This window comes from Meles meles, chromosome 18, assembly GCF_922984935.1.
Source record: "Meles meles chromosome 18, mMelMel3.1 paternal haplotype, whole genome shotgun sequence".
Lineage (NCBI taxonomy): Eukaryota > Metazoa > Chordata > Mammalia > Carnivora > Mustelidae > Meles > Meles meles.
This window is the reverse complement of record NC_060083.1, coordinates 25391323-25413010: the sequence shown is the minus strand read 5'-3', so window position 1 is coordinate 25413010 and position 21688 is coordinate 25391323. Positions and strand designations below refer to the sequence as shown.

At 58.2% G+C, this 21688-nt stretch overlaps 2 protein-coding genes across 7 annotated transcripts in view; one reads left to right on the top strand and one right to left on the bottom strand.

Annotated features, from left to right (window-relative positions):
* SMG6 (SMG6 nonsense mediated mRNA decay factor) overlaps positions 1 to 16190 on the top strand; it is a 246031-nt gene extending 229841 nt beyond the window's left edge. For all 5 annotated transcript variants that reach the window (XM_045984066.1, XM_045984065.1, XM_045984067.1 and 2 more), the window contains 4 exons: positions 7564 to 7717; positions 10703 to 10914; positions 11204 to 11285; positions 14387 to 16190. In XM_045984066.1, coding sequence (XP_045840022.1) covers positions 7564 to 7717; positions 10703 to 10914; positions 11204 to 11285; positions 14387 to 14517 — 579 coding nt within the window. In that variant the 3' untranslated portion in view covers positions 14518 to 16190. The remainder of the gene's footprint in view (positions 1 to 7563; positions 7718 to 10702; positions 10915 to 11203; positions 11286 to 14386) is intronic.
* Positions 16191 to 16335: 145 nt separating this feature from the next.
* Positions 16336 to 21201, bottom strand: HIC1 (HIC ZBTB transcriptional repressor 1). Of its 2 annotated transcripts, none has more exons than XM_045986602.1 (2): positions 20835 to 21201; positions 16336 to 19368 (listed from the first exon to the last, which is right to left on the bottom strand). In XM_045986602.1, exon 2 carries the CDS (start codon positions 19346 to 19348, stop codon positions 17201 to 17203), a length of 2148 nt encoding a protein of 715 aa, XP_045842558.1. In that variant the 5' UTR covers positions 19349 to 19368; positions 20835 to 21201; the 3' UTR covers positions 16336 to 17200. The 2 variants fall into 2 exon arrangements, with proteins under 2 accessions (XP_045842558.1, XP_045842559.1); XM_045986603.1 differs by lacking the exon at positions 20835 to 21201 and adding an exon at positions 19713 to 20129.
* Between the last annotated feature and the right edge of the window lie 487 nt (positions 21202 to 21688).

Below are 21688 nucleotides of genomic sequence, written 5' to 3'. Positions count from 1 at the left end.
TACTGTTCCCTCAGATCAGGATTCCCTTTTTCTGCCCCACATTTCCTGTTACCTGTTGAAACTCTATTCTTCCTTCAATCCTCAGATGAAACTTCATCTCCCCAGTGAAGCCTTCCCTGATACCCCTCAGGAGGAATTCATCTCTCTTTGCTCAGTGTTCCTGTGGCACTGATTTATACCTCATTTGTGATACTTATATCACATCTCGTATTACAGTTATTTCTGGACTTGTTCCCCGCCGGTACCCCACCCCCACTGCTGGTACTGTGAACTCCTTAGAAACAAGTACTGTGTCTTCAGCTCAGTTTCCTAAGTGGTGATGAGCATCTGCGAGGCTGGTGGTCAGGGGACACAGGAGTGTTGAACCAAAGAGCTCTCAACACCAGAAAGTACAGAGTGTACAGTGAATGGAGAAGCCAGCAATTTGAGGTGTGAGTGTGCATGGTTGCTGTAGGGGAGTACGGGATGCCACGGGAGTGCGTACCATGGGGGCATGGCCTCGTCGAGAGTGCTGTGCTCCGCCTGGCCTTTCCAGCAGCAAGCAATACCTTGCAAATGCGAGGGGAGGTCTTGTATGAGACTTGATGTCCGGTGCCTGGAGCCACCCCTGCTTGGGAAGCTTGTTGTCCCTGTCGCCTCCTTTGGAGCCAGCTGCTCGGGCCTGGGCACCGAAGGCCTGCTGTGGACCAGCTGGGGCTTGAGGTTGCTGTGGCCCCTTTAAGAACGGGCCCCACATGTACCACTGCTGGCGGCCCTGCCTCCTGTCAGCCTTCTTCCTCCAGCCTCACAGCCACAGGAGGATTTCTCAGCAGAGGAAAAATTCCCCCCTTCCTCCCCCCCCCTTTAATGCCCGGGGCCCTTCACTTCCATAATTCTTCATTTTCCAGCCTTGAACGTAAGCCAGACACATCTGTCTGGCCATATGCGTGAACCCCGGAGTCTGTGCCGAGGTGGCTGTAAAACAGGGCCGGTGAAGGCCCTTCTGGGAGAGCGTGCACATGTGTGTGCCCTCGGGCCATTGGCTCCCTGCCCAGAACCACGGGGCTGCAGCACTCCAAACCCATGTTAACCTCTTCTTCTTTTTCCTCTTTTTGTTTAATTTAAGGGGGGAAAATCCCAAGGAAAAGGTATAAATTGTCCTGGGAGTGGGGGAGAGGCTCCTAGCTAGAGAGGCCATTATTGTTGGCAGGTACCTGGGTCACACTAATACAATAAGGAAGAGAGGAGCATCGGGTGAATTAAGATTGGAGAGATGGGCTGTAAATTACACTGCTCTGAACTCCATCAGTCTCCAGGGGTGTTAACCGAGAGGTGTAAGGCAAGTCCCCAGCTCCCGGCGCCTTTTACAGATACAGCAAAACAGGAACCACACATGTTTGGGGAAGGGGATATGAAGATGGAGTTGAAAAAAATCCTCCTGGCCCCCATGATGACTATAAAGTCCAACTGAGATCTGGGGCTGTGGCCACACCCCCATTTCCCTTCTCCCACCTAGACCCCTGGGCCCAAGCTCATCTGTGGGGTGGGGGAGGCGAGACCTGGCCTCCCTCTGCAGCCTGTCCCTGCCTGCTTCCGGCGTTGCACAGAGGCTGGTGAGTGGGGCCGAATGGAGGTCAGAATAGGGGTGTGGGCAGCTCTTAGGGCCTGTGCAGCTGGAGCCACGGCACCCAGGCAAGTCCCTGAATACTGAGGGGCCAAGTCCGCCCACCTGGGGCTTTGAGGCCGCAATCTCTGGCCCAGCCCAGGCTTTGCCTGTTGCCTGAGACACCCATTCGTATTAGGTTGGTTCTGCCCACCTCAGTGCTTTCTCCTGAGTCCTTTTCATTCTCCGTTGCCATTCTTGGGGGCTGTCCAGAGACTAGAGCGCAGGGTACATGGTTTGTTGGGGAAATTGGTCAGAGGTGTCTCAGTCCTAATCAGGCCCCTGGGGCAAAGAAGTCACTGAAAATCTGCTTCTAAGCATGAGGCGTGGCTTCTTGGCACCTCATCCTGGCCCTGTGAATCCCCCGCCTCCTCTCTGCCTCCACGAGGCTTTGCTGTGATTTGTGCTGCTGTCGGGCGGGGTCGGGTTTCCTGAGCAGTTGCAAACATCCCACCTGAAACATAACAGGCTCTTCCTCTGGCCACAGCTATTGTTTCCCTCTGCATTATGGCCACAGTCTTGCTCTGTAGCCAGCAATGACATGTGTTCTGAAAATAGCTTGGCTCCCCTGTCCCCTTCCCGCCCACCCACCCTCCTGAAGATGCAGTCACTCCTTTGTGGTGGCCCCAGGAGTTTCACTCTAAATATAGCTGCAGCCCATTCACACTGCCACCCAGCTGGGGGAGGGTGGTGCTGTGGAACAATGGGGCACACACAGAGCCCCCCACACCTGTATGGAAGCTAGCGGAAGGCAGACACTCAGCCCTGGCTCCTAGCTGTCGGAGGCAGGGTGGGAGCCGGTGCACTACCAGGCCAGGGGCACGTTCACGCCGGGGCAGGAAGGCACATCAGCCTGCAGAGCTGGGCAGCCGCCCACCCTGCTTGAGCGGCTCCAGTGCGCATTCCACCTTCTCCGCAGACTGTGGTGCTGGGCCTCCAGTTTGCCCCAGCAGCACCCACAAGCTCCCACCCTCCTCCGGAATGGTCAGGCTGTTGGCTGGAACACCCTTAGGCTGGCACTGCTTAGAGCGAGCTCAGAGGTGTCATGCTAGCCCTGCCATTCTCTCTCCATCGGGAGAGGGCAGTCTTCTTGGGCATTCTCACAATAAGAGTGAGCAGAGAAAATTTTGTCAGGTTATCTTTTTTTTTTTTTTTAAGATTTTATTTATTTGTCATAGAACACAAGCAAGGGGAGAAGCAGACTCCCTGCTGAGTAAGGAGCCTGATGTGGGACTCGATCCCAGGACCCTGGGATCATGACCAGAGCTAAAGGCAGACACTTAACGAACTGAGCCACCCAGGCGTTCCAATCAGATGAACTTTAAAATGCCCTCCAACTCAGAGATTCTGTGATTGAGCTCAATGAGCTCCTATAATATATTAAACCCTATGCTAGGTATTATCAAAGAAACTACAAGAAAAGAAGGCCATTCTTCTTCCAGTCTAGTTTGAAAATACAATCAGTCCTCATAAAATGGCAAGAAGTAGCAAGCAAGTCATCCTCATTGTAACTTTTAAAGAGAAAGCAAGTGTACTTAAAGTTCTGTGGTACTGACTGAACATCCAGGGGAGGGACCCTAAGCAGAAACTTTCCCACGAGCGCCCACCCTACTAAATGCGGAGGTCTACCGCGCCATTCCCAAGGGCGGCAGACGGCACTGCCTGCTTTCTATAGCAAATGCAGCATCTGCTCCCTTTGGTTTCTGTGGCTCAAGAAAGAACTGCCTGTCTGCACTTTTGGTGGTTATCTCACCAACCCTTCCTATTTTCTTTATTTCATTTCCATTTTTCCATTTTTCATTTTAAAAACCTTCAAAGTCATTAAAGAAAATAGGTATCATGAGTCTTATCATAGAAATCAGTAGTCCTCTCTGTCACCCCTCCGCATCTCCCAGTCTGCTCCCAAGTGGTTTCCCCAGAAGTCTCCCTGCCCCCAGATCTATAGAAGGTGACCCAGGGAGCTGGACAGGAGGAAAGGAAAGCAACACCTGTGAAGTTACTGATACGTGGATCAGGCATTTTCCTAGACACTTTCCCATACAGAGTGAACACGGAAGCTTGCTGTGGGACAGCATTTCTCATTTCTGCTGAAGACATGGCTTTGGCCAGAGAGGCCCAGGGATAAATGACTCCATCACCCAGGAGAGAGGAGGAAGCAGCCCCACTCCCTGTGGAGCCCTAAGCAGGAGGAAGACCCAACACATCCTTCTCTTGATGTGGCTCTGGTTCATGGCGTGCACTGTGTGAGCTAACTGTGTCACCTTTAATTTGCAATTCTCAGTGTCTCAATTTTTAGTGGGTCAGCATCCCTAAATCATCCCCACTGTCTAGAAGGAACTAACCTGTGAAAGAGCCTGTCAGCTTCCTCATTAGATGTTACTGTGGATTATCTCTTTCCCAGTTTCCCACCGGCTTGCTCAAGGATGCTTTCATACTTCAGAGAAAGTTGGTTACTTAGCACCTTCCCGAAACAGAACTGAGTTCTTCTTTCCTTCCACGCTTGATGACAACTTGGTCCTTATTTCCACTGATCTGATTCAAAACCCCCATGCTTTCCTTGAGTTCTCAGTTCATTCTCCAAAGACCACTGTGGCCCAGTCTTAGCTGCAACAAGGAGGGTTCCTGTGGAACTCTCCTTCCGGGTCAGCACACTTGATTCCAGGCCAGGGCCAGTCTGTCTGAATCACAGCATTCCATTGAAGCCCCCCCCCACCCCCACCAGAGGCTTCTGCAGCTTTTTACTCATACAAACAAAAATAAATCTCACTACCGGCCTCTGAACTCCGCAGCAGCTTGCTTCCCCCGTCTCCCCAAGCGTCCCGTGGCTGTGAGTGGGGACTTGGCACTCTCCCCACCGACATCACTTTTTCACTCCCTGCGCATCCTGTGTCCTTCTCTCACCGTGCGACCCAGAGATCGGAATGGGACGTGACGGCCGGCACAGGCGCCGTGCACAGCTGCCAGGAATCTGACGGGTAAAATCTGGAAAAGTTGGGAGGGCAAATGCTAAATGTGCGCGTGCGCGCGCGCGTGCACACACACACACACACACACACATACACACACACACACACAGCGCCACTCAGAGAGGGCCGGAAACACAGACACCCACAGAAGAGGGCCGGTGGACTCCGGATCCCTCCTTGGTCTGCCATTCTTTTGAAAGGGACTGGGCCAGTCTCATGACCCAGGTATGACACCCCCCCCAGGCCCACGGGTACCGCAGGAAAAGGGGGAGCAGCTTCGTGTCACCTCCTGAGACTCAGGAGGGCATGTGGGGAACAGGAAGCAGTTGTGTGGTGACTCACTAGGCAAGAGTTAGGTTAAGGGAAGTTGTCTGCGGGCGTCCCTGGGACCGGATGATGGCAGCACAGCTCCAACCACCCTCCTACAGCTTGACCCCACCCCACCCCCGGGGAACCAACGAGGCTGCCACCTCCCTAAGAGGCTGTGGCCTTTGTTCACCTTTCTGGCCCTGAGCCAGAGCTCAGAGAACTCAGAGGGTTAGAGCTTCCTTGTAGCCTGCTCCTAGGCGCTCCTTCCACCCGTCCTTAGAACACACAGGAGGCTGTCAGCCCCCAGGGTCCCTTGGCCACCTGTCTTAAAGGCCAGCTCTCCCAAGGTGGGATGGTACAGGGTCCAAGAAGCTCATTCTCATTTGCGTAGCCAGTTCCTCTTTCAAGTCAAACCAGAGCTGGGCTATCATTTCTGGAAGCAGGAAAATGAAGATGTGAAGAGTTGCAGTGGGACGGTGGCAGAGACCTGGTGCTCACTTAGGACTGTGAGCCCCTGCCCTGTTGTAGCCTGTGTTCCCCCTGTCTGTTCTGGGTGCCTTTGATACCCAGAAAAATGTTCCTGGGAGTGGAAAAGCTGGATAGAGAACAGTAAGACCTGAGTGAATGAGCAGGAGGAATGCTGCTGCTCCCATGAGGAGAAAGGCTAGCATCCCTGTCCTTACGGAATGCCTGGGCTGCTGAACGATGTTATGTGTCAGTTACATCTTAAGAAGAGATAAATGTTTTTTTTAAAATGGCTCAGTCAGTTAAGCTGCTGCCTTCAGCTCAGGTCATGATCCCAGGGTCCTGGGATCGAGTCCCACATCGGGCTCCTTGTCCAGCAGAGATCCTGCTTCTCTCGCTGACTCTGCCTGCCACTCTGCCTACTTGTGCTTTCTCTCTGACAAACAAATAAACAAAATCTTAAAAAAAAATTTAAAAAATGCCCCAAGCAGAGTTTAGCAGAATGCATGTCACCCTGTAGTTGGCAGCCGCATGGGGAGGGCCTGTGACCTGAGTCCCCTGGGAAGATGGCCAGCATCAGGGGTACTTTCCCCTGATGAGGTGAGAGCAGGAGGAAGATTTCAGCAGAATGGGCCTCTCAGCCGCATTTCTCATGCCTGCCAATGGCCTGTGGCCTGTGCCTTCCACCAGCTGTGGTGGCAGTGGCAGCAACGACTTAGTCATAGGAAGAGGTCCCCAGTAGGTCACAGAGAAGCCACCCCCAGCATTCAGAGGCATGCCCTTTCAGTTTTACTGTCGTTGCCAGTGAAACCTGAGCGCCTCCCTCACTGACTGTTAGTGGCCAGGCCCGCCACTGTGGGACCCGTCTGAGTTGGCACGCACATCTCCTCCCCTGCCCTGAGCCTGTGTCTCTGTCCTTGTGAATTCGTGTGTGGTGGAAGATCATGGCGGAGGTGGGGGTGGGAGTGACAGGACTGGTCCCTGCCGGGTTCGTGCCAGTGCCCTCCTCCTGCTCTGTACACAGGGAGCACATGGGGCAGATGCCAGCAAATCATTCTGCTTCTTGGCCGTGGTCCCTGTAAGAGGAAGCAGCGCAACAGTGACCATGGGCTGTAGGGACATACCTACCCAGAGCCTATCTCAGAGGGCCCCTGGCACTCAGGGCTCTGTGAGACTTGAGAAAGTGGGGCTTTCACAGGTGCACATGGAGCCGCCCTGAATGAGGGGAACATCCATCAGACAGACGGGGCTGCGGCCATGTGCTTTTCAAGGCGTGGGGTGCAGAGCACTCCCTCGTGCTATGTGACATGGTTTTCCAGGGGTGCCCAGGAGACACATTGGCTTTTTATTATGGAAGGATGGCTTGCACTAGTAAACTTGATACCGTGGTCATCATTGCTTAAGAAGTGGCTAAGCCAAAAAGAAAGTCAGTTGGCTTAAAGTCCACTTAATGAAAAACGTCAAGTAAATGATGGTATAGATTGTACAGAACTGCAGCCAAGGAGCAGGAGTAGAACACCAAAGACTCATGTTTAGGAAACGCTCCGCCGGGGGGAGGGGGGCGGGCTTGGGGAGGTTGGGGGGGGGTCTCACCAGCCTGGGTATTGCTGTTTGCAAGCATGTGAGTTGGGTCCAAATCCATCACGCCGTTCGGACTCCTGCTGCTGTGGGTAGTAATAATTCGTTGTCAGCATCACTATTCTTGTATAGCCTTTGACTGTGACCTTTTTATTTTTTCCCTAACTACACAATGAAATAAAGTGAAATAACAAATGATACTTGTATAATGTGTTTGCCCTGAGCCGTACCCGTCTTCTCTGCTGTCTAGATAAAGTGTACAAAACCATTTTCATGTCCAAGGAACCTGACTGTCCCTTATTGACTTTTAGCCCAGGATCTTACTTTCAGAAACCTGTTATTTTTAATACCGTCAGGGTCCTCCTGTCCTCGGCAGGGTTTTAGTCACATCCCATCCCTCAGGCCATTTAGTCCCTGTGGATTTTTATTGCAGTACTTCGCCCAGCCCTTGCGCCGGTCTCTCAGGCCTGAGGGGCTGGCTGTCCCTGTGGAGGGGAAGAGTTTCAGGGGGCAGGATGCTGACACACTGTGAAGTCAGGGCCTTGGCTCATCCAGCTACTTGCCTACTCACTCTGGCTCACTCACCGTTTTGTGTCCCTGTAGGCTGTCCTGGAGGACCAGAGTCAGATGAGGCAGATGGAGCTCGAGATCAGACCCTTGTTCCTTGTACCAGACACCAACGGCTTCATTGACCACCTGGCCAGTCTGGCACGGCTGCTGGAGAGCAGGAAATACATCCTGGTGGTGCCCCTCATCGGTGAGTCAGGCCAGAGCACCCCCGCACGTGTGCTGCACACACGCCCCACGGCCCCGGGGGCCGGGCAGCCAGAGAGCCCCACTCTGTGTGTGTGACAGGATTTGCAGGGAAGTAGGGTATGCGTGGGGCAAGAAAAATTGTTTAATAATCAAAGCAGTTCGAATTATTATGGCTGATCCATGGCTTAAACTGCTTGAGCAAATGGACTCCTGTGTCCCGGCAACCAGAGGCTGCCTGAGCCCAGCCCTTGTTTTTATCCTTATAAAGCTTGCAGTAAAACAGCAAAGCTGGTTCCCGTTATTGGTAAACACTCAGCCCTGGCAGATAACGGCAGTGCTGCTGGGTGGTCTGGCAGGGAAGCTGGGAGGATTTTGAAGTGGTTAGATGCCTTTGGTCTGATTGTCTTGTAGCTTTTCATGATCATTCTGTTGGTTCGAGGTAGCATTCTTCTGGCCAGTGTCACCCTAAGGCCAGGCTGACGGAAACCCTCCAGAGCAAGCCCTTGGCTCATGCCTGTGGATTCCTGCCACTTGGGCCCTTACCACTGTCTGGTCACTGATGCTGGTGCAGGGTCAGCATCTCAGGACCCAGCTAGCTTGCTTCCACCCTCAGGCCAGAAGAGCCCAGCTGGGCTGTCTCCAAGGGACTGTCTAGGCACTGTCTTAGTTCTTGGAGCTCTGTGGTGGGTCAGCCTGAGGATGGGCTTTGGGCCCTGGGCTCCTAATATAATTGATACAGTGAATATGGCTGATGGCTATCCTGTGGAGGGAGAGGGTCTAGGAGGTGATTGGCTTTTCAGTGTCCCCTTCTCAGCAGCCACTTGGAGCAAGTTCGGGATCCTTGTCCTCTGGAAAAGCTGCCAGATTGGCAGTCTGCCTGCCAAGCCACCTCTGACATCCATGCCAAGATGTTCCATTGGGCCTCCCCTCCTAGTCCCAAGTGTCTTAGTGCCAGATGAGGGTGGAAACAAAGGGCAGGAAACATCCGCCCCTGCAGAGGCTATAGAACCCTGGGGGGTTGTGGGAAACACGTTAGCACCACCTGAGAATGTTGGCACTGAAGCAGCCCTCGTCCCGCCTCCACCCTCCCTGTCTTCCTTCCCCCTCCCCATGTGGCCTGGCCAGAACCTCTTAAACCCGGGCCTTTAGACCTAAGGGAAGACTTTCTGTTCTTCAGAAGTAGAGCAGCAAGACCATCAATTTGTTCCAGCTTCCCCTCTTCCCTCACTGCATCCTGGGGTGGGGTAGCGAGCAGGATAATATGTCTCCGTGCTTTCCTACCCTGGGAGATTTTTAGGGGAAAGAGAGTGAGTGGTCACTTTTCCTCATGGTCAGGAAATGGTATAACTGAGCGAGGTTGCTGACGTCTGAGGAGCTCCCAAAGACTTGGAAAGAGCCTCAGACACCATGCCAGGCTAGCAGAGGTTCTTGATCCCCAGCACTGATTGTGCCCCTCCTGTGTGCCAAGTCTCCTTATTCCTGCAGGGGTCCAGGGAAAGGCAGAGCTGGAAGCCCTTGGCCTCTAGGAGCTTGTGGTTCAGTAGGGAAAGCCAGATGTGGTGTGGAGGGAGCAAATACATGCGCAGACCCCCGGGAAAGGACACACATCAGATAAATAGATGCCCCCTGCGGATGCTGGGAAATAACAGCTCTGCCACAGAGGTACACCTGTCCGTCTGCTTGCCTCTTTGTACTTTCTTCCGGGGGTGGGGGGGGGAGCGGGGCAGGGCCCTCGACTCTCAGGGGCTGTACAGGCGACTCCTGTTCAGTGAGGCTCCCTCAGTTCATTTCCACTCTGGGTCCAGAGCACAAAGGGTTAAGCCAACCGCCTTCCCTGCTTATTTCTTGTGCTCTTTAACCTGCTCCTGCTCCTTAGGCCTGACCCTAGCATCGAGAAGCCCCGCCTGGTGCAGAAGCACAAACAAGCTTCCCCTTTGAAGCCTGTTTAGTTTGGAAGCAGGAAAGGAGATTTTGGGATGGAATACCAGTTTTTCGTGTTTGATGTTCTGTTTGCTGTACCGTACACCATCTACCATTACTTCCCAGCCTCAACCATACACTGTGTGGACATGCAGCAGCCTCAGGTTGCGGAAAGCATGGGTTGTGTGTGTGTGTGTGTGTGTGTGTGTGTGTGTGTGTGTATTCCCACATGGGCCCTTTCCAGAAAGTGTCTCTGAATACCCAGACAGTGAGTGCCAGGCTCACCATGGAACAGCATGCTCATGCCGACTCCCCGGGCCATGAATCATTGCACTGAGGAGAGGCCTCAGACCCCAAACTCTCCCGGAGCCCCCAAGGAGTGCATATTTCCCACTTGACCTCAGGCTTTTGGCTGGAATTTTGGAAAGAATCTTCACCAGAAAATGAAGCCGTGTCCCAGACACATAGGCAGGCAGGCGGACACACACACACACACACACACGTACACACAAACACGTGCAGTATCAGAGGAGTAGATGTGCCAAGGGCATGGTTTGAAGGATACCAGAGTCCTTGCAAGTAAGGCTGTGACTGTTGCTTCCCACTTGGTGACCTCCCTGCTCTCTGCCAGGGGTTGGTGCATAGAACTTTGACCCTGTGAACTGCTGTGGCTGGGGTTCCAGACTGATGAAGGGGAGTGCCTCTGGTCCTTTAGCCGTTACCCTTGCTTCTCCTGAGAGACCCTTTCAACTTAACCCTGTAACTGAGGAATATGATAGCAGAGGGGCCAGGTTTCTTCCTCTGGATACAGCAGCTATAGAAAATCCTGTAGGTTCCTTGGAGGAGGTTGGGACCCAGGGGAAGAAACAGAAAGATAGAGCTCTATGGAAAGTCTGGAACACTCCTGCCCCCCAAGTTCCCCTAGTGTCCTTGGAAGACTCCCATGGAGCAAGGTGAAGTCTGTGGTCTGGGAAGGGGCTGGGAGGGAAAGTGAGCCTAGGATGAAGGCAGACGTAAGTGCTAATGGCTGAGGCTGATGATACCTTGTGGGACTGTGTCTCATCAGTGATCAATGAACTGGACGGCCTCGCCAAGGGGCAGGAGACAGACCACCGGGCTGGGGGCTATGCCCGTGTGGTGCAGGAGAAGGCCCGGAAGTCCATCGAGTTCCTCGAGCGGCGATTTGAGAGTCGAGACTCCTGCCTACGGGCCCTGACCAGCCGTGGCAATGAACTCGAATCCATCGCCTTCCGCAGTGAAGATATCACTGGCCAGCTGGTAAGACCTGGGGCAGAAAGGGAGAGCCCATAGCGAGCCTCAGAACAGGGTCTCCGGGCGCTCAGGGACCTCAGGCAGCTGAGGGGGGGCGCCACCGTCCAGGCCCAAGAGGGCCAGTTCTCTGTCCCTTAGATTACTCTTGGACCCCACCAAGCAGGACCAGAACATGTATGGGAGGGACTCTGGGATGTGATTCTCCCCGGGACCCCAGAGGCAAAAGTGTATCTGTGCCTTCTCCGAATGGCGCCCCCTCCTGCCCAGTGGCACTTCTCACACTTTCTTCCTCCAGGGTAACAACGATGACCTGATCCTCTCCTGTTGCCTCCACTACTGCAAAGACAAGGCTAAGGACTTCATGCCCACCAACAAAGGTACAGCTTTGCCTCTGCCTCAGGATCATCCATCCTTCCCCCTCCCCTCGCCCTACCATCCCTCACCAGCTCTGGCCTGGGGAGTTTGATGCAAGCCTCTGGCCAGCCTTCTAGAAATCCCACCTCACTTGCACGGCTTCCCCACTCCCAAGTGGACCCTGAGCCATCTAGGGGTGGATCTAGCCCTGGAAGCCGGGCTCTAGGCAGTGAGCTTTCCCACTCGGCATGCATCCATTTCCTTTCTTGGGTCCTCAGTGAGACTTCTGACAGCAAGAATGTCTTTATGATTCAGTGTAGCTTATTCTGGCCACGATCTCCTGAACCCAGCCCTCTGGAGCTCTGAGAGGACAGTCCCCACTGGTCCCTAGGGCTCACCTCCCTTTTCTTGGCCATGCTTACCCTCTCAGTTCATCCCTGAATGTTTACCCTCTATCGGGCCGGTAGTGGAGGTACTTCCCCAGTGAGTAGTGGGCCTTTTCTTCCTGTCCTTGTGTCATGTGCTGTGGCACTTTGGGGGCGTTTGACAGCTTGAGGACTGAGCCCGCAGCCCAATTTTCAAGGCCTTTTTGGCAGCCGGCAGCCCCATCTTTGAGCCGGAGGCCCACCCTGGGACTCTTCCAGGTGCTTCAGCACCTCCTCCTCAATCCAGAATGCCTTCCTGCACAGCCCCTCAAGAGTCAGCAGGGCTCGGGTTTTCTGCTCCCGGCTCCCGGGAGTCTGATATTTCTTCCTAGGACGTCCCCATTCCGTGTCAGCTACAGACTTGGGCATTCTTACCACTTGGTTTCTATCTATGTATAGGTGACTCCGTCTTGTCATTTTCTTTTGGTGGTGGTTGCCCAGCTCTCTTCCCTGCTCAGTTTCCTAGCCCTGGCTTCCAGGCTGGTCGGGAGATTGTCTTCTCTCCTCTTGCTCCTGCCCCGAGTGTCACGGCAGCTCCTCACTCCCGCCTGAGTCTCTGCCCCAGGGGCGGAGAATGAGCCCACAGGTGCTGTTCTTCAGAGGGGTCCTGCACGTTCTGTGCCTCGGGGCCAGACCTGGAGTGGTGAAGTGGGGTAGGAAGGAGTCCGAGCTGAGCCAAACGGCGGAGCTTGGGCTCTGCTCCCAGGCAGCTTCCTGGAGGGGCACCTCCTGAGGGAGAGGTGGGCGGCATTGCAGAAGGCCTTGTTGGGAAGTACGGTTCAGATCCTGCTTTGGCCCCACCCAGCCTCAGAGCTGTTCCTGTCTCCGCAGAGATACATTTTGGCTTCAGCTTTACTAGTCTCTCCACCCCCCACTTCACCCCAAACAGCCCGCAGGAACCCATTGCCATCCTGGGGACCGCCCCCATCACAATTACATCAGCAACGGCTAGTGTAATCAAACCCCATTTGTCAGTGTGAATTCTTAGCAGATTAACTTGTCAGATTCACAGAGAAACCGTCACTAAATGTTTATGTGTAAACGATGTTGAATTTTAAAATCATGTGGATTATGGCGGATGGGGCCTGACAAGATGACAGTCTCTGGTTTCTAACAAAGTGAAGTTACCAGTGTCAAAACAGAGGATGTTTATTGTTAAAAATGTCTGAAAGTATCCACAGAAACCCCTGCAGACCCCTGCCAGCAATGCCGGGCCTTAGTCGACTATCCTAAGGCCTAGGACTCTCTCGGTCTGAGCCCCAGGACAGTCAGCTGGGAACCCCAGAAAGCACAGCACGGCACCACCCATGCCCTAGGGGCCCGGCCCAGCTGTGGAGCCGAGCCGTCTGAGAGCATCCTCTCTGCTCCTGTGGCCTTCCTTACCCCGTCTGCCCACTGCAGACCTCACCTCCCACCCATTCTCCTTCTACCCATCCCCATCTCCCGCCAGTGTCAGCCTCAGGAGCCTCTCCCCCCTCCTTCCCCCAGACTCCTCCCAGGCTGACAGCCAGTTCTCAGCCTCCCTGCCTGGAGCTGGCAAGCCTGAAACTGCTCAGGTCCAGACCTGGACATTTGCAATTGCCCAGCCCCGCCAGCCCCCTGCAGTCAGTAAGCCCCGCAGGACATTTCCTGTGCCTCACTGTCTGCCGGACCTCCGTCAGGAAATACCCAGCCTGTGGCTGAGGAGTGGGCCTGCCACTGAGCAGCCTGACCAGGGGTGGGGATGTCATTTGGGTGGGTGCTTGGCCCTGGCTTAAATCCTCCCCAGTACGTTAAAAGGTTAGGGAATTAGGAGAAGAGAGGTAATGGCAGACATCTTGCTAAGAGGTCATCCAAAAAGAACAAAGGCTGCTTGTGCTGATACAGAAAGAGCTTTAAAACACATGACATCTGACTAAAGTAGATACGGCTAGTATGACTGCAATGTTGCTGGGGAAACGCCGGCGTAACAAGTATGTATGCTTGCACGTGTACTTAAAAAATCCAGAAGTCTGCACAGATCTAGCCCTGGGGGACAAGACAGAGACACACGGAGGGAGAGCGCTAGGGGATGGCTTTGAGTTTTCTCTTCCTTTGTCCTCTTCTGTACTGTTAGAGGTTCTCACCCTCTACATCGATTACTTTCATGTAACAGGGGAGATCAGCTGGCTCTCCTTCAGGGCCATCTTGGCACAGCTCTGCTAGGGACCCTTGCCCTCCTCTCCTCAGAGCTCCCTTGAACTAAACCCCCTTCTCACATCTGGGAGCCTGGATTCACTTTGGATTCCACCTTGAGCTTTCTACCTCTTAATATCTAAAGCATTGACCTCCCAGCCTTGGAGGGAGAGGATGTGCAAGAAGAGAAGAGTAATTATGAGCCCAGGCCCAGCCGTATTGTCCAAAGGAGCAGAAGGAAAGGGGCTTCCTCTACTCCCCTCGGTTCCCGGGAGAAGGGTCTGGGGTGGCCCGTGGCTTGGGCAGACCTCTGGACAAGAGGCAGCGCGGTCCCAGGCTGGAGGCGGGGGTCTGAAGCAGAGAGCCAGCCCTGGCCCAGCATTATCCCATCTCAACCACGTAGGGGAGGGATACCCTGGTTGGTTGCGTGAGAGAAAGACTTGTAGAAGGGCTGACCCTGACCCCTCCCAGGCTATGCCCCCCCGAGAGAGAGGAGAGGCCGCCTGTGCCCTCAGTGAAGTCCTTCTGTTCTCTCGTGCCTACAGAGGAGCCAATCCGGCTGCTACGGGAGGTGGTGTTGTTGACAGATGACCGCAACCTGCGTGTGAAGGCACTGACAAGGAACGTGCCCGTGCGGGACATCCCGGCTTTCCTCGCGTGGGCCCAGGTGGGCTGAGGGGGCCGCACCAGGGCCCCCCGCCATGGAACCATTCCTGAGAGGCCACCAGGCGCCCAGCGTAGCACCGAAAATGCCCACGTGCCTGAGCCACCAATCCACCCAGACAATAAACCATCCTCTTCGAACCCACGCCGTGGCCGTGCTGTGGGGGAGCTGCTCCTCACAGAGCCCCTCCTGAGGGTCAGGCGGAAGCTGCTGGGACCCTCCTGGGCTGCCAAGATTTAGCAGGGAGGTGGCTGGCTGCAGTGACATCAGTGAGAGCAGGTGGGTGAGCCAGATAGGCCGCCCACGGTCTTGGCCTTTCTCCCTCCCCCTGTCTAGTTCAAGGGCTTGCTGAAGGTCTTCTCAGCCCAGGGACTCAGCCGCTTTCTCAGCTGGAGATAGGGCAGGGGGTTGTGTTTCCATCAGGTGCAGGTGAAACGATAGGTCCCCTTAATCTTCAGAACCCCTGTACCAAATGTGTCCCAAGAGGCCTTGGTCATGCCATGAAGAGAGTGCCCAGGGTGTGTGTCTCAGGCCTGGATTCCCAAATGGACCCAAAGTTGGATTCTGGACACCATGTCCCATACAGCAGCCCTAGGCCCCACCTTTTCTACCCCCTACCCCAAACACACATCCATCCTGCTGCTCTTCTTCCTGTCCTTCTCATTCTGGGTCCATTAATGCTTTGTCCCTTGTTCCCCCTTGGATAGTCATGGGTCTAGAGAGAAGGGACATCTGGTCTCAGGCTCATGCTTCCTGGGAGGCCTTTGCCTGCTCCTCTCACTAATTGGCCTTCCTTTTGCTCTAGTTCCCATTTCATGAAATTTCCTCAGATTCTTCTCAGTTCCCCACTCCTCTCTCCTCCCTCTCTCCCTCCTGAATCATCGCCTTGGCCTCCTTGCCTTTCTAGTTGATCCCTCTTACCTCCCTGATCCCCTCAAATTCTTCACTTCAGGTCCTTGTCATTGGGGTTCCCGGTCTGAATCTTCCTCCTCTTCCAGTACCTCTGCCTTGTGTGTGCCAGGAACCTAACAAAACTTTCCTGCCCTGACCTCCTTTCTCAGGCCCCTGTGCTCTGAGAAACTTCCAGGCTTCTCCAGCCCAGCCGTGAGGGTAGGGTGGGCCAGTGCCTGAGAGGAGCATTTGCCGAGCCCAGCACGTACACCATTTCTAGCTTTGCCCTAGAAGAACTTGACACAGGGGCCTTATGGCCTTTAAGGTTTTTGTTGCCTCTCTAGCTGGCACCTATGTCCAAAGCCTCACTCGAAGGGCTTCCTACTGGGAATGAGTTCTCCCAACCCCGGGACAGGGATGAAAGGAACTTGGAGGAAGAAAGGACTTTGAGGAGGAGACAGGAGTCAATTTTGGTGGGATCAGAGGAGGAATCCCCCAGAGCTCCCTGTCTGGAGTGTACAGCCTTCCCAGAGGATGGGAGCACAGCTGTACCCTCCCTGAGGCCCAAGATTATACCAGGAGGAGGGGGTACTGTGCAGGAGAGCCACCAATGTTTTGGGGTTGTGAGTCCCCCAAGGGCCTCAGAAGACTGGCTCTTTGGGGTAGAGGGTCCCAGCCTCTCTTTTGAGATCCTTTCCACCGGATGAAGGCCAATGACTGGGTGGGAGGGAGACCCATCTCCTCTCTGTCCCATTTGCAGCACTGGTTTTGTTTCCTTAATAAATTTTTAGTTATGAACATGCCTGACCTCTTGCCGGTCTGTCTCTGGGACTGGGGAGGGAAAAAGGCCCAAGCGTCTCACTGCACCTGTATGACGGTGCAGTGTCTGGCCCCTCCACCCACCCAGGTCCTTGTGCAGGGTAGAAGAGAGCATCGGGGTCCAGGGTCCTTGGTTACTGCTTTATTGCTGTTTGGTTCGAGTATAGAAAATGGAAGCGGCTCTGAAAGAGCCTGTGTACAAGGTAGGAAATATACAAACGGGGAGGAGGGAGCTAAAGAGACCACGGTTCCAGCCCAGCCCAGCCTGGGCTCGGGGTGGGGGGCCACCCGGGGCGCATGCAATAAATATGGTCCGGGGCCCCAGGGAAGGGAGGGATGGGGAGGACACCGCGGGAGTGGGAGACCGGTAGGCTCGGGCTGTCTCAGCCCTCTGACTCCAGAGGGAGGGAAGGGTTGGCCCTGGGGCTAGTGCCACTTGTGCAAAATGAGGAACTTCACATTATCAGTCCCGGGGCGGGCGGGAGCGGGGGCGGGGGGCCCCTCCGGCCGGCTCAGTCCCCTCCCCGCTCCCCAACTCTGCCCGACGCTCCGACCCCAGCGGGGAGATTCACAGTGAGAATGGGTGTGGTCGCAAGGGCCGGAGGTAGGGCTGGGAGCGCCCCAACAGTGACACCCCTCCCTCCAAGAGCAGCACGGAGCAGGGCGGGGGAGGGGGCCAACGAACCACAGGAAGAGGCGGAGAAGGGCCGGGGGTCTCCTTTGGTCAAAGCTGATATCAAAAATATAAATCTCCCTTCCCCCATCCCACCCCCGTCCCGGGGTTTTACCCCCACCCCCACCCCCGGGCTAAGGCACAAAGCGGTGAGGCCAGGTGGGACCGCCGCCAAGGCGGCGATGCTGCCGCTGCTACTACAGTTGTCCCGGCGCGGTGTGCCTGCTCGCGGCTGCCGCCGCCGTCCCCTGGGGAGCACGGGCTGGGGGGGCCACGCGACGGCGACGACGAGGCGGGCCGGCAAGAGGCGCTCTAGGTTGGGGAGAAACGGTCGATGGTCCGGCCGTCGGGTCCGGCGGCCAGGTGAGCTCCCTGGCTCAGCACCTCGGCCGCCTTGTCCGGGCTGAGGCCCAGCTCCGCGGTGAACTTGGCCAGCGGGTAGAGGCTCTCGAGCGCCACCTTGGGGTCGTGCAGGAAGTGCGTGGTCTGCGCCAGCAGCTCGGCCGCGGCTGCCTTGTCCTGCTGCTTCAGGCTCAGCTGTTCAGCCGTGAGACGGGCCACGGCAAAGACGCCCTCGGGGAAGTCGAGCTTGCCCTTGCCGTCGGGGCCAGGGACGCCGGGTAGCCCCCCCAGACCCGCCAGCGCCCCGGCCGCGCCCGCCGCGCCCCCCACGGCGTGCATCTTCATGTGGCTGATGAGGTTGCGTTGCTGGGCGAACTTGCCGCCACACACCTGGCACTCGTAGGGCTTCTCGCCCGAGTGGATGCGCATGTGCTCAGTAAGGCGGTACTGGCGCGTGAAGCGCATGCCGCACGCGTCGCACGCGAAGGGCTTGAGGCCCAGGTGGCTGCGCATGTGGCGCGTCATGGTCCCGCGCTGCGTGAACTTCTTCCCGCAGATGGTGCACGGATAGGGCCGGGTCAGCCAGTGCGTCTTCTCGTGCTGTCGCAGCGTGGCCGGGTCCTTGTAGCTCTTGTCGCACGACGCGCAGCGGTACGGCCGCAGCAGCTCGCCCAGGCCGCCCGGAGCCCCAGCGACCTTGTCCCCACTGCCTCCGAAAGGGGGCCCCAAGCCGGCGGCCCCCGCAGCTACCTCAGCCGCCTCGGCCCTGCCGTAGAGCGCCTCCTCCTCCTCCACGTGAGCTTCCACGTGTGCATTCAGCTGCTCCGAGCTGGGGAAGCCCTTGCCGCACGGGATGCACACGTACAGGTTGTCCCCGAAGCTCTCGGGCTCTCCGTACGCCAGGTGCGGGCACGGGTAGCCCTCCAGGTGGCCGCCGGGCGGGCTGGGATCCTCGCTGCTGCCCGTCTCTTCGCTGCTGCTCTTGTAGTCGTCGCCGTCGCCGCCCGCGCCTGGCCCGTCCAGGCTGCCCTGGTAGCGAGGCGGCGCCAGGCCTAGTGGGGGCACCCCGGGCGAGGCAGCCGGGTCCCCGCCTCGCTCCTCGCAGCGCTCGCTGGGCGAGCCGCGCTCCCGGCCCAGCTCGTCGCCGTAACTGCCCAGGCCTGGCTCGTGCTTCATCCAGCGGTAGAGGAGGCTGGGCCCGTCGGGGCGGCCCGGGGGCTCGGGTCCCGGGCTGCCGCCACCGCCGCGGAACGGGTCCGGAGGCGGGCCGGCTTCCTCCAGCTTCTGGAAGGGCAGGGGCGGCAGCGGCGGCAGGGCGAGCGGGGGCTCCTTGTAGGCTGCGGGGCCGGCGCTGGGAGGGCTGTCTGGGCGCGGGGGCAGTTCGCGCTCGGCCGCCGGCCGCTCGGAAGGCGCGGAGCCCGGCGGGCTCTTCTTGGACAGGTCCAGGCCGCAGAGCGGGGAGCAGCGGCGCTCCGGGGCGCAGAGGGCGGAGGCCGGGCCCGGGCCCGGGCCCGAGGCGTACAGCTCCGCGCAGTGCGTGTTCACTGCGGCCTCGGGGCCCGCAGACGGCTCGCCGGTGGGTGGCGGCGGAGGCCCGGCCGGGGACGAGTAGCAGGCCTGGATGACGGGCGTGGCGGCCCGAAGGCCCCTGCCCGGCCTCCCGTAGGGTGCGTAGCCGCCGCCGCCGCCGCCGCCGCCCCGCAGGTGGCAGTACTTGCCGTGGCGCTTGAGGCGCTTCTTGCACAGCGCCACGAGGTCGGGGATCTGCAGGTAGCTGGCGGCGGCCAGCACGGCGCCCAGGCTCGGCTCGGCCCCCGGGGCCACAGCCGCCGCAGCCGCCGCCTCCGCGCCATCAGCCAGGCGGCCGGTGTAGATGAAGTCCAGCACCAGGCGGAACACCGCTGGGCTCACCATGTCATGGTCCAGGTTGAGCAGGTTGTCATGCACCACCAGGGACTTGAGGTAGGCGCTGCTGGCCGCCAGCACGTTCTTGTGCGCGCGGAAGAGGGCGTTCTGCACCACGATGATCACGTCGCACAAGAAGCCCTTGGTGCGCTGGTTGTTGAGCTGCAGCAGCAGCTGCCTCGAGTGGCCCGGCGCCTCCATCGTGTCCAGCATCGTCTGCCCAGCACACTCTCCTGCGGGGACACACAGCCGCGGGGTCAGAGCCTCAGCGCGCCCTCGCAGCCTGTATCCAGCCCGGCGCTGCTCCCCGCCCCAACTTCCCCTTCCCCTTCCCCTCAGCCGGGCAGGGGCATCGAGCCCCGCGGCCTGGGCATTGGCAGAGGACCGGCCGCCTCCTGGTGTGGGAGCCTGGACCGGTGGCCTGGACCAGAAGACGGCGTAGGAAGAGTGGCTTTGGAGAGGAGGCCGGGCCGGCCTGCACGCCCAGCCCCGGATGCCACCGGGCACACAGGCTGGGTTCTGGGGACTTCCGAGGAGAAAACTGTTTGGGGGAAGTGACCCCTTCGGAGACAGTTACCGGATTTGAGGAAAATGTCCGCTTCAGGAAAAGTCATTCAGGGCCGAGAAGTTTGCCCAATTGGGATATAAGGGAGCCGATTAAAAAGCGCCTCCCGCCTCGGGAGAAGTTGCCCCAGCTGGGGGAAGTGATCCAGTGGAGGGGAGCGCGATGCCCGCCGTGGCGCCGCCCTGCCCGGGGGCTGTCAGGCCCTCCGTTGGGGCCGGGGCGCGGCCGCGGCGCGGGGAGCGGAGGCAGAGGCTGCCGTGGCGGGCAGAGCACGAAGGCCGGCCCCGGCGCGGGGAGGGCGTTATATCGGGGCAGGAGGCTGAGGCAGGAAGCAGGTGGGGGGGAGGGGGGAGCCACGCAGCTCCCAGGGGAGGGAGGGGGCAGCGCCCCGGGCGGGCACGGCGCACAGCCGGCTGCGGCCCTGACCCCGGCCTGCGCCCCACCCGCGTCCCGGCCCCGGCCTCGGCCTCGGCTCTGCATTCGCGGGCCCCGGCGCCTCCCTCCCCAGCTCCCTTCAGCCCCTTCTCCACGGGAACTCCGCCGCCCCAAACTTGGGGAAAAGTTTCCCAACTTCAGACAGGCCCGGAGAAGCGCGCCAGCCCGAGTCCCTCGACTCCCAGCTTTTCCTCTCGGCCCCCAATCTTCGGCAGCCAGGCGGCCCTGGAAGCCTGAGCCGAGCCCTGAGCTCCCCTGCCCGCTCGCTCGCCCGTCCACCCAGTTCTCCGCCTGGCCCGCAGGGCCTCGCGGCCCGTTACCTGCGGCCGCAACCCGACCCGGCTTCCCTCCCCGTGGCGGTGGCAGCTCCTAGCCGGCGCCCCACCCGCCCCGCTGCCAGGCGCCGAGCTGTGCCAGGGCAGCGCCCCTGCCAGCCCCGCCCGCCGGCTCCCCTTCCCTTCCCTTCGCCTCCCCAGCCCATGTGCAGGCAGAGTCGGCCCCGGGCCACTGACCCCGCCGTGAACCCGGCGCAGAGCAGCGGCCCGGCGGTCCTGAATCCTCTAGGGGCGACACCCCGAGTCCTGAACGCCAGCCGTATTGGGGCACCCGTGCCGGAGGATGCGCCCGAGGCGGCCAGCGCGTTAAGGACTGGGCTGTCCGGGTCCCCTGTCCCTCCCGGTCCCGAGCCGCAGGACCTACCTGGGGGGCATGTCGGAAGCCCCGGCCCCGGCTGCCGGCGGATCCAGGGGGGGACGTGGCTGCGCTGCGCTGCCCTCCGCCCGCCGGGCCCCCGGTCGGTCTGTCCTGCTGGTCCGTCCTCCCCGCGTCCTGGTCGCGTCTCAGCCCCGCCGCGCTTTCCGCACACTCTTATCTGGAGCGGCCCAGGCCGGCACGCGCTGCTGCAGTTATGGCGCCACCTCGCGGCTGTGCAGGGCTTTGCGCGGCACAGCCGCGACCTCCCTCCCGCGCACCTGGGTTGGGTTGAAGGCTCACAGATGCGGAGCTGGACCCGGGAGAGGGGTCTGTTCCACAGGTTCACCCTCCCAGATGTGGCCACGTTAGAACCCAGGCCCCAGAACTTCGAGGCCCACAAGCTCTGGGGTTTTGAGCTAAACGTTCCCTTGTACATGTTTCTAGATTCTCACATTACCTCAGTTTGGAGAAGTCCTGCCCGCAAGGAGAGGACTCTGGGGACAACTAGATGGGGGGAGGGAGGTTACGGAAGTCGTAAGAGAGAAGAAGGTAGACAAGATCTTGGGGAGCGACTTCTTAGACATTCCTGGATGGGACTGTCCGTTTATACCCACCCCACCCCCAACACGCCCACCTTCACTCAGCCACCTGGGTTTAGGTATGCACGGAATAAATCCGTTTGCACCCAGACCCTCTCCAGGTACTGACACCTGCGGGCGCGCATGTCGGCACAAATACACGTCTGCCCCCTTCCAAAGTTCAAGTCCTGGCTCTCTGGGATAATCCCGAGGCTGTCACTTAGGGCCCTGCATGAGCCTGGGCGGGGCTGTTACCCAATCTGCCTGCCCCAAGCTGAGAGG